The sequence below is a fragment of the Palaemon carinicauda genome, chromosome 36 (genome assembly GCF_036898095.1).
Source record: "Palaemon carinicauda isolate YSFRI2023 chromosome 36, ASM3689809v2, whole genome shotgun sequence".
In the NCBI taxonomy this organism is placed as follows: Eukaryota; Metazoa; Arthropoda; class Malacostraca; order Decapoda; family Palaemonidae; genus Palaemon; species Palaemon carinicauda.
Genome location: NC_090760.1, coordinates 30,029,505 through 30,041,445, shown reverse-complemented (window position 1 = coordinate 30,041,445; position 11,941 = coordinate 30,029,505). Strand labels below are relative to the sequence as shown.

At 40.8% G+C, this 11,941-nt stretch overlaps 1 protein-coding gene across 1 annotated transcript in view; it reads right to left on the bottom strand.

Annotated features, from left to right (window-relative positions):
* Positions 1-2,500: 2,500 nt before the first annotated feature.
* CSN3 (COP9 signalosome subunit 3) overlaps positions 2,501-11,941 on the bottom strand; it is a 191,482-nt gene continuing 182,041 nt past the window's right edge. Inside the window, exon 8 of the mRNA XM_068360049.1 lies at positions 2,501-3,015. Within this exon, the coding sequence (XP_068216150.1) occupies positions 2,854-3,015 (162 nt within the window). The 3' untranslated portion in view covers positions 2,501-2,853. The remainder of the gene's footprint in view (positions 3,016-11,941) is intronic.

Sequence of the window (11,941 nt, the reverse complement as noted above, 5' to 3'; positions counted from 1 at the left end):
AAGATGTTCTCTGATGCCATCATGGACAATGGACGATAATGCTTTGTAGTTCAACATGTCTCCCACTTTTCCAAGTTTTCTATACCTTTTTAATGCAATACTTTTTGGCTTGGTCTTAAAATATTCTGAATTCCAAATGACTGTTTGAGATGTGGCTACTGGTGGTGTGACTGCACACATCAGACCCATGCCATGATAAGTGTTCTTTCCAGTAATTGTTACTGTATTGTGGTCAACATTACCAGCAATGAAGTGGCATAAGCTTGTTTCGTGATAACAGAATATTCTGTCATCGGCCATGCAGGCATTAAAAAGTGGAAATTTGAGAAGATATGTCAGTTCAAACAGTGAGAACAGTTGCTATTTTGAATATGGAATTATTCAAATTCAAAATGGCCGAATTTGTCATATTATTTACTGTGGTGTTCCAAAGAGTCCAAATGACACATTCGTGCATAGAATAAACTATTGCAATTTGTTTAACTGAACTTTCTATTTTCATCGTTTTGCATGAATAAAAATTGTCTATTTGTGTGTGTGTGTGTGTGTTTCTTTTGCAAAATATCAAGATATAATGGAAAAAAAATATGTCAAAATAAAGAATAATCTTCACTCTAAAGGAGCAATTCTATAACATTTTACCGTAAAGCTAGTAGTTTAAGAGATATTTAGGTAAATGTGAGTACAAAGTCGATTTTTTCAGTTTCTCCAAAATGCGTGTGTTCCAATTCCAGGCTTGTTTGCGCAAAAACTTTCAATTTTAGGGTAAATACTTATGGAGACAAACATGTGCAGAATTTAATTTTCTATCTTTTTGGTACCTATACCTCTTACCCGTACGATGAACCGTTTTGGAGAAAAACGGGAAAATATGGAAAAAGGTATCCTCCGAAAACGTTAAGTGTGATTTTCACAACTTCAAAATGGTCGAATTTGTCCCATTTTGGATATGGTGTTCCTAAGAGTCCATATAACATGTTCATGCAATAAAACAAAATATTGCAATTTGTTTGACCTAAAAAGCTATTTCCCATGGACTAAGACCCGGAGAGTGGTCTAAGACTTCCTCTACAGCTCCTTTGGCCAACATCTTGGACACCTCCTTTAGTAAGAGGAGGTCCTTTACAGAGCTTTTCAAATAGAATGGTCGGGCTAACAGAATCCGAGTCGGAGGAGGCAGACAGTCTATAAGTGGGACTTAATACCCTGAATGTAGTTTTTTCACAAACCAGGCATCGGCCTCAAACAACTGACACCCGTATCATTGACTTTGTAGGTATCCACCTACTGGTGGGAAGTTGAGGGATATGACCTCCTTAGCGGGAACCTCTGCGACTACTACCTCTGCAGCCAGAGAGATGTCCTTTACTGTGATAGGTTAGTCGAGGGTCTTGCCTCCCAGGTAGTTGAAATTCCATAATTGCCATGTGACAATTATGGAAATCAAATAGATCACATTGTCATTAATAACAAGAGGAGGAGGACTCTGAGAAATGTAATAAGCTATAGAGGTGCAGATTTTTTAAATTAAAACTAAAAGCACCCAAGAGAAATGTAGATAGAATACCCAGGTTTGATACAACTAAACTTCTAGAAGATGAGCACAGAGAAACCTTTGCAATAGAATGTATGAATCGATTTGCTGTATTAGAGACTTTAAGAGACGAAGAACAGAAAATTAATGAAGAATGGTGTGATATTAAGAAGATATATCATTCAGTTGGTAGTGAAGTATTGGGACATGCAGTTACAAGGGTTTTTGCTTTTTGTTTTAGCTGTAGATTAAGTAGTCATACCAAAGCTTATTTCATTTGCTTTTCTTTATTTCTTTTACAGAACCTATTTTTTACTTTCATATGTATTTTCCTAATTTCACACTGCTTTCCCTAATGGAGACACTGACCATATAATACTCTGCTTTTATTAATAATAACAACAACTAGAGGGGCACTCAGTAGAACGCAAACCTCCACCATGGCAGCTTATTTCTCGACCTTGACCTTTGGCCTCAACATGTACAGTATAAATTGGCTTGGATTTCCATGCACTCAAATATGAACCAAGTTAGAAGTCTCTGTGACAATGATGTCCAAACTTATTACTGATTATGTGAATTGGACATTTTGCTTGACTGTGACCTTGACCTTCCAAAATTTAATCATTTACAGTGTTTTACATAACAGTTAATCCATGCAAGTTTCATTACAATTACAATTGCAGCCAGAAAGCTGTTCATAAACAAACAGACACACACAGATACAAACAGGGGCAAAAATATAACCACCTTCCAACTTCATTGGCGGAGGTAATAAAAAGATTAAGCAATGATGATAAAAAATTCATAATTCCTTGTATTATGGCAGGGTTTTTCCCCTTGTTATTTATTACCTTACACGAATAAGGTGACTTATTATCAAACCACTTTTCCTGGAAGGAAGATGACAACACTTCACAAGATTGAACATGATTCTCAGCACGCATAGGGCAATGAGACACACAGTTACTATCTGAGTAAGAAATATTCCTTTATTGAGGATATTTTATAAATACAACTTCAAGAAAGGACTGTTTATACAATTTCCTGGAAGGGGTATGTGCTGGAGTTAGGATTCAATAAATACAGATAAGAAACTAAAATTGAACTGAAGAAGTTCATGATTAATATTTCATAGGATATTACACATTAGTAAACAAAGTGTTTGGGAGAAACTTTTAAAGTTTATCATGAATAGATTGAACCAAGGTAAAACGACAGCAGTTCCTTTGTCCGATATACCTTGAAATGTTGCTTTAAACTCACAAAGTATTAAATTAACTTATACATTATGTACAAAGAAAACAAAACTGAACAAATCACATGGAGGAGACAATAGAGAAAGATGATGACTGAGCTGAAGATGGGGTGGGTCCCTCATCTTCCTGAGGACCAAGGACCTTCTGCACATATTGAGGATTAACAACAATTTCCTCTTCCATAGCTTGCAGTCGACGTTCCACCTCCATACAAAGTTGCATCTATAAAAAAAATTATAAATATATCCTGGGACTTTTCCCATATCATCACATACACATATGAAATAGTATTGAAGCTAAAGTCTATTTATAGTAAACATATGCTGCCCAATCCATAGCAGAATAGAAGCCCACTCATCATGGATAAACTGTGTATTTACTCTGTGAAAAACTACTGCATGACTGAGTTACTTTTTGAGAAATTTTACACTAGAAATACAGCTATGTTTTGAAGGAAAAGTATTTATGAAAATTATAAACCAAAAAATAGTTACTACGTACAGTATATAATCTATTACAATAGTTCCATACTTACCTTTGACCATAAGCTATTGACAAGAAGCATATGCTTCACAATCTTAAAATAAAAAGATAAATGAATAAATATATTTCATCTCCCTCTTCCCTCTCAAGAACCATCTACCATGATATCACTTAACCCTGTCATCTGGTAAGACCACAGTACGCTTGCAGAGAATGGTGTCTGTTCCATGAATCCGATTGATTTATGTTAAGACATTTCAATGCCAGATAAATCTAACCACCATCAAAGTGAGAAAAGCAGCCATATAATTTGAAATTATGTATGGGAATAATAGGTTTTACAATCAAAATTATGTTTTCATTTCTATGAAAACAGTATTACCTTCAAATTGGAACTTTAATCACATACAGTATTCCCTAGAAGGCAAGTAAGTAACCAAATAAAAGTATATAATATCAAATTCACACACAAGAAATAAAGTGTTGAATACACCATCCAAATATATAATCTCAACTTTACACATAAAACATCAGACTAGTTGTTCATGGAATGACTGAGTAGTGCAACTCCATTGATTGATTTGAAGTTTTCTGGCATCCTGACATCTAAGGTCATTGACACCGATATCATAAATTAAAAATAAAAAACAAAAGAATATTCAATTAAAACCATAAAAACAAAGATATCTTAAAAGTTAAATAGTTTTCAGAAGACCTGCTTCTGAAGTAAAACTAAAAATACTGCAAGCAAGGTAGGACACATCATGTCCAAGGATCTTGGCAAGGATGAACCTGCCATCCTCACCTCGAGCCTCAAACAGATATCCATTTCTTTCAATACTATAAGTGGGGCATTCGGTCAACAAATACCTCACTGTCAAGGGTACCAAACAGTCGTCGCAATATGGCTGGTGTTGGCCAGTAAGCAGATATTCAGGTGTCAACTGAGTGTGACCAATGCAGAGACGACAACGAGTAGTCTCCCACTTTCGGGGCATCACGTTATACTTCCAGGTGGATATAACATTCGTTACCTCTCGCATCTTATTTTCAAACAAATCATCCCAATGCTGTTGCCAACTATTAGAAATCAAATTCTTAATGTTGGATAAACAATCATCCCAAAGAATGGGATACCTTCTTGGTCCCAACTAAGCAGCAACTTTCTTTGCTAGTAAATCTGCCTTCTCGTTTCCAGACACTTACATGAGCCAGAACCCAGCAAAATTGGACAGTTATAACTCTCAGTCCAATAATAAATAGCCAATCTAAAATCTTTAAAATTAAAAAAACTTCTAAAGCTTGGAGGACACTCCTTGCATCACTAAAAATGATAAAATTTGCCCCCTCTAACAAAGTGATTTTTTCAACTCCATTGCAAAATTACACGCAATAGTTCTGATCTTTCTTATCAAGTAAACCTGCTTGTTAATGAATCTGGACTATGGAAATCAATACATATAGGACAGAAGACTATTTGATGAAAAGTAGCTAATCCAAATCTTTCTAAACCTATGAAAAAGAAAACTAAAGCATTTATATCATACACTATCACAAAAATGCAAAATATAACAATCAGACCTAAACATTAGAAAAAGTTCAAAATCCACAAATAATTGCTGTGCCCAATATTAATCTAACCATTTCCTTATATAGCTAGAAAAATGTTATTTTTATAATAAAATAAATTTTTGAATATACTTACCCGGTGATTATATAAGCTGCAACTCTGTTGCTCGACAGAAAACTCTACGTAAAAAATCCGCCAGCGATCGCTATGCAGGTAGGGGGTGTACTTCAACAGCGCCATCTGTCGTGCAGGTACTCAGTACTCAATGTAAACACAGAACTCAATTTTCTCCTCGGTCCACTGGGTCTCTATTGGGGAGGAAGGGAGGGTCCTTTAATATATAATCACCGGGTAAGTATATTCAAAAATTTATTTTATTATAAAAATAACATTTTTCAATATTAAACTTAGCCGGTGATTATATAAGCTGATTCACACCCAGGGGGGTGGGTAGAGACCAGCAATAATTGTTTACATTATTATGAGCTAAGGATTTTTTATTTCATTTTAGCAGTTATTCAAAATAACAAACATAAAATAAATAAGTACCTGGTAAGGAAGTCGACTTGAACAATTACTCTGCCTTTTTAAGTACGTCTTCCTTACGGAGCCTCGCGATCCTCTTAGGATGCTGAGCGACCCCTAGGAGCTGAAGTATCAAGGGTTGCAACCCATACAACAGGAACTCATCAAAACCTCTAATCTAGGCGCTTCTCAAGAAATGACTTTGACCACCCGCCAAATCAAGTAGGATGCGAAAGGCTTCTTAGCCTTCCGGACAACCCAAAAACAATAATAAAACATTTCAAGAGAAAGATTAAAAAGGTTATGGAATTAGGGAATTGTAGTGGTTGAGCCCTCACCCACTACTGCACTCGTTGTACGAATGGTCCCAGAGTGTAGCAGTTCTCGTAAAGAGACTGGACATTCTTAAGATAAAAAGACGCGAACACTGACTTGCTTTTCCAATAGGTTGCGTCGATTATACTTGCAGAGATCTATATTGTTTAAAGGCCACGGAAGTTGCGACAGCTCTAACTTCGTGTGTCCTTACCTTCAGCAAAGCTTGGTCTTCCTCATTCAGATGGGAATGAGCTTCTCGTATTAACAGTCTGATAAAATAGGATAAAGCATTCTTTGACATAGGCAAAGATGGTTTCTTAACTGAACACCATAAAGCTTCAGACGGGCCTCGTAAAGGTTTAGTTCGTTTTAAATAGAACTTAAGAGCTCTTACAGGGCATAAGACTCTTTCTAGTTCATTTCCAACCATACGATAAGTTTGGAATATCGAACGATATTGGCCAAGGCCGAGAAGGCAGCTCGTTTTTGGCTAGAAAACCAAGTTGTAGAACATGTAGCCGTTTCGGATGAGAATCCGATGTTCTTGCTAAAGGCATGAATCTCACTGACTCTTTTAGCTGTGGCTAAGCATACCAGGAAAAGAGTCTTTAAGGTGAGATCTTTCAGGGAGGCTGATTGTAGCGGTTCGAACCTGTCTGACATAAGGAATCTTAGTACCACGTCTAAATTCCAACCAGGTGTAACCAAACGACGCTCCTTCGTGGTCTCAAAAGACTTAAGGAGGTCCAGTAGATCTTTATTGTTGGAAAGATCTAAGCCTCTGTGACGGAAGACTGATGCCAACATGCTTCTGTAACCCTTGATAGTGGGAGCTGAAAGAGATCGTTCTTTCCTCAGATATAAGAGGAAGTCAGCTATTTGAGTTACAGAGGCACTGGTCGAGGATACGGATACTGACTTGCACCAGTTTCGGAAGATTTCCCACTTCGATTGGTAGACTCTAAGGGTGGATGTTCTCCTTGCTCTAGCAATCGCTCTGGCTGCCTCCTTCGAAAAGCCTCTAGTTCTCGAGTCTTTCGATAGTCTGAAGGCAGTCAGACGAAGAGCGTGGAGGCCTTGGTGTACCTTCTTTACGTGTGGCTGACGTAGAAGGTCCACCCTTAGGGGAAGTGTTCTGGGAACGTCTACTAGCCATCGAAGTACCTCGGTGAACCATTCTCTCGCGGGCCAGAGGGAAGCAACTAGCGTCAACCTTGTCCCTTCGTGAGAGGCGAACTTCTGCAGTACCTTGTTGACAATCTTGAACAGAGGGAATGCATATAGATCTAGATGTGACCAATCTAGGAGAAAGGCATCTATATGAACTGCTGCTGGGTCCGGGATTGGTGAGCAAAATATTGGGAGCCTCTTGGTCATCGAGGTTGCGAAGAGATCTATGGTTGCCTGGCCCCAGGTGGCCCAAAGTCTCTTGCATACATCCTTGTGGAGGATCCATTCTGTTGGAATTATTTGTCCCTTCCGACTGAGACAATCTGCCATGACATTCAAGTTGCCTTGGATGAACCTCGTTACTAGTGATATGTCTAGACCTTTTGACCAGGTGAGGAGGTCCCTTGCGATCTCGTACAACGTCAGAGAGTAGGTCCCTCCTTGCTTGGAGATGTACGCCAAAGCCGTGGTGTTGTCCGAGTTCACCTCCACCACTTTGCCTTGAAGGAGAGACCTGAAGCTTTTCCAGGCCAGACGTACTGCCAGTAGCTCCTTGCTGTTGAAATGCATTGTCCTTTGACTCGAGTTCCATAATCCCGAGCATTCCCGACCGTCTAATGTCGCACCCCAGCCTACGTCCGATGCGTCCGAGAAGAGAACGTGGTTGGGAGTCTGAACAGTCAGGGGAAGACCCTCTCTTAGGTTGATATAGTCCTTTCACCAAGTCAGACAAGACTTTATCTTTTCGGAAACCGGGATCGAGACCGCTTCTAGCGTCTTGTCCTTTTTCCAGTGAAAAGCTAGATGGTATAGAAGAGGACGGAGGTGTAGTCTTCCTAGTGACACAAATTGATCCACGGATGACAGCGTCCCTACCAGACTCATCCACAGCCTGACTGAGCAGCGTTCCTTCTTCAGCATCTTCTGGATGGATAGCAGGGCTGGGGGCTGATCGTCTTGTTCAGCAACGTCCTCATCCGAAACTGATGAGGAAACGGCAACGGAGTGGGCAACGTCTGACTCGCTGAATCCGGTCGCACTGGTGGATGCGTGACGGAGCCGGACGCAATATCATGGAACTGCTGCACAGTCTGTGAACTGTCAACAACCATGGGTGCGCGAGGAAGTACAGCGTCAACCCGAAACTGTCTAGACTCTAGACCGTCTGGGTTGTGCAGTCAACACCCTACCGGGTTGCTGAGGTTGACGCACTGCGTCACAACAAGTCACCTCTGCTGGTTGTTGAACGTCCTGAACGTCAACAACCACCTCCGAGCGTCGCTTAACGTCAACGTGCGGCTGGCAACCCACACTGGGTCGCATCGGTGGAGGAACCACCTCAACTGGCAGACGTGAGTAGGTTACCTCAGCGTCAACAGGGCGCACAACCGACCGGTTGGAAGGTTGATGGCCAGAAGGAGGAACCACCTCAACTGGCAGACGCGAGAAGGTTACCTCAGCGTCAACAGGGCGCACAACCGACCGGTTGGAAGGTTGTTGGCCAGAAGGTTCTTCTCCGCATTTAAGTCCTCTATCAAGGACGCAAGCTTGGACTGCATGTCTTGCAGCAAAGCCCATTTAGGGTCTACGGGAGCAGGTGTGGCAACAGACGGTGTTAGCGACTGAGGCGGAACCGTTTACCATCCCTGAAAGCCTTGTTATGTGTGACATAATAGTACAGCAAAACTTCAAGGGCTCGACAAAAGCTGAGAAGTTGACCTGTAAACAACTTGGAGCGTCTCCTGGCTAGGCGCCAGGGAGAGTCTACCAGAATTGAGAAGTCTATCTGGGCAGAGGCATGAACTCCCAAGCCGAGAACTTCTCTCGTGTCATATCAGACTCTCGCTCTATAAGCCAGTTTAAAAGAAGGGAAATCAAAGGCTGTATCCCCCAAACTCCTCCTGGTGAAAAAACCAGTCGCCTAGCCAACGTAACGCTCTCTAGGAGAGCGAGAGAGCACTAGCTTAAAAACAACAGCTTCGAAGTAGCTAGGCCTAGTGTAAGTTCTGACGTTAAGGCGAACGAGGAGCAGCAGTTACAAGATCCGGACGAAGATCCTTAAAAAAAAATCATCATGATTTAATTAAAGTCCATAGGAGGCTAAGCAGCTTAAGGCTCCTCTCCATCTGACAGAGTCCTCAAGGGAATATCAGTAGGAGGGAGAACAGCAACTTCCTCATCTACAGGAACCTTGTCCGATAAAAGCTGAGTCTCTCACTGGTGCATTAGTAGCGGACCAGAACGCAACGTCATGTAACTGCTTGACAGTCTGTGAACTGTCAACAACTGAACTGTCAACCACAACAGGTGCGTGAGGACGTACAGCGTCCACTCGAGACTGCTTTGACTGTCTAGACTGAGCAGTCAAAACAACTCTAGAATGCGGAGGTTGACGCACCGCGTCAAAACAAAACAACTTAGACTGTTGTTGTACCTCGCGAACGTCAACGGAAGGTTCCGTGCGTCGCTGAACGTCAACATGCGGCTGGCAGGGTACACTGGAACGCATGGGTGGCGGGACTCTCTCAGCTGGAGAGCGGCAGAAGGTCGCCTCAGCGTCCACAGGACGCACAACCGTGGTTGGTTGTAGGCTAGAGGTTGGTGCAGTGTCAACCTTCTCCGCACGAAAGTCCCGCATCAATGACGTTAACTGAGACTGCATGGTCTGCAGCAAAGACCACTTAGGGTCTACAGGAGCAGGTGCGGCAACAGACGGTGTGACTGCCTGATGCGGTACCGCTTTGCCTCTCTTAGGAGGTGAGCAGTCGTCGGAAAACTGCAGCGAGTCCGAACTGACCCAGTGGCTACAACTGGGCCGTTGGACTTGCGCGGAAGGGACCGACTTGCGCTTAATAAGCCGCGAGACCTTGGTCCATGGTTTCTTACGAGAAACCTCTTCCGCAGACGAGGAATAAATGGGCTCTCTCGTCTTTGTGTGGGTGGGGCGATCTTGGGTAGATACGCCCGAAACCACGGAGGGAAACGTCTGTTCGTTGATCAAGGCCTCTCGAACCCATAAGTCGTTCGACATTACTTCTCCCCTGGGCTTGGGAGCTTGCAAGAGGTCCCGGACTAGGTGAACGACAGGCACGAACAGACGAACCCTCGGACGCAACACTGTAACACTTTGCGCATATCACTTTATCGATTTTCTGTTTTGCACTTATTTCCCTGAAATAGAAACTTTTACTGATTTCTACCTGAAACACGCAATTCTACCCTTCATTAAAAGGTAGTAATTGCGAAATAAGTCGTATAATGCAGCTCATTAATACCAGCAAAAAACAGAAAACATATATTTAGTGGCTGGGAAAGAGACTAAACACTAGTTCATATAAACTACGTTTTCAATCTCTCACCGCACATAGCCTGGGGACGAGAATAAAAACCTAAAAACGTTTTACCTTCCTCCCCGTACAGAGACTAGGGACGAGAGTAACACGAGAACAACGTTACCCGCTTGAACGGAACGTTTTCTCTCCTCTCTCTCCCTCCGTCTCTATCTCTCTCTCTCTTTCTCTCTTGATTTCGCACGTAAGAGAAGAGCCCAATTATATATCGTCAAAAAACATGTTATTTGACTAAAGGAAAAAACTGAAAGGTTTTCCAAATAAAAAGTTCCTTTAAATTAGAATTTAAAACATTTAAGCTAAGAAAGAATGAACAAAACGTCAGAATCGATTTACTCTTACTGCAAAGTGAAACCGTGATAAACTCTCTCTCTATCGTAACGATAGAGCGCATGTTGAACGTCCTGAACGTCAACAACTGCGTAGCCTAAAAAACTAAACGTTAGTTCATCTTTGAAAACAGTACGAAGACTATCAAAGAAATTCTTTCATAAAACATTACATTTAAAAGTTTTAAATTCTTTAAAGGCTAAATACGATATAACGGGCTCAACGTTGATTAACTTCGGTTCCAAGTTAGGACCGCCTACTATCAGGAAAGGTCGCATATAAACAAAACATTAAAATTTATTTTTATATGTTTATAATAAATGGAAAGTTAATCGAAGAGGCCTAATAAAGGCGGAGAGATATAAAATATATAGATCTATAACGTGATAAGAAAAATTACTAAAAACCTAAACACACTTCCGTCTAAGGGAAGGGTCGGTCATTTAAAAGTGAAAGAGAGTCCATACTCTCTTTGTCACCATAATTAAATCTATCCAAAACGAGTTCAAGTTTTGAGATGAAGATAAAACACCTGCATAGCGAAAGCTCAAAACTAGAATAGTGTACTTCACCAAATAGTTGTGAAAACAAATCCAGTTAGTAACAGCGAATTAGTAGGTCTTGCCGGTAGCCCGACAGAGAGAAAATTGAGTTCTGTGTTTACATTGAGTACTGAGTACCTGCACGACAGATGGCGCTGTTGAAGTACACCCCCTACCTGCATAGCGATCGCTGGCGGATTTTTTACGTAGAGTTTTCTGTCGAGCAACAGAGTTGCAGCTTATATAATCACCGGCTAAGTTTAATATTGAAAAATGTGTTTTCCTAGCCTTGAGAGAAAAAAAACTTGGAAGTAAAAGCATTCATAGTTATATAACACTAAATAGAGTAAAGTATTCATAGTTTTACTCATGCACCAAAATGTAAGAATGCTTTGATAGAAAATAAAAAACTATTTTGGACAAGTAGTTGAAAATTCACTCATATGATAGATAGTATCAGTCCCAAATTACACTCGCTTCTTATAAAACAGGGTATACTGTGCTGTATTTGGTATTGCACAACTTAATGCTTTTATAGGATAATACACAGTATTTGTATTTCTTTTCATCAATTTTCCCTGCATTGCAACACTCAACAATTAAACTTCTTTCGTCTATAAATATTTAGTCTACTAATCCCAACCACTTGTGAGCTGGCCTACGATACATCAAGAATTCAAACAGCTATTCGTAAGTAATAGAGTCTTTTAGGATGTTAATGGATTAATTTGGAGGGAAAAAAAACGTACACATTCAGTTGAAGGAAAGTCTCAGAGAAGGACCCACAGGGCACCACTACAGGCGCTGTCTATTTTTCAAAGAGTTGCTACATCTATGGCAATTTATCTCCAACAGAGATA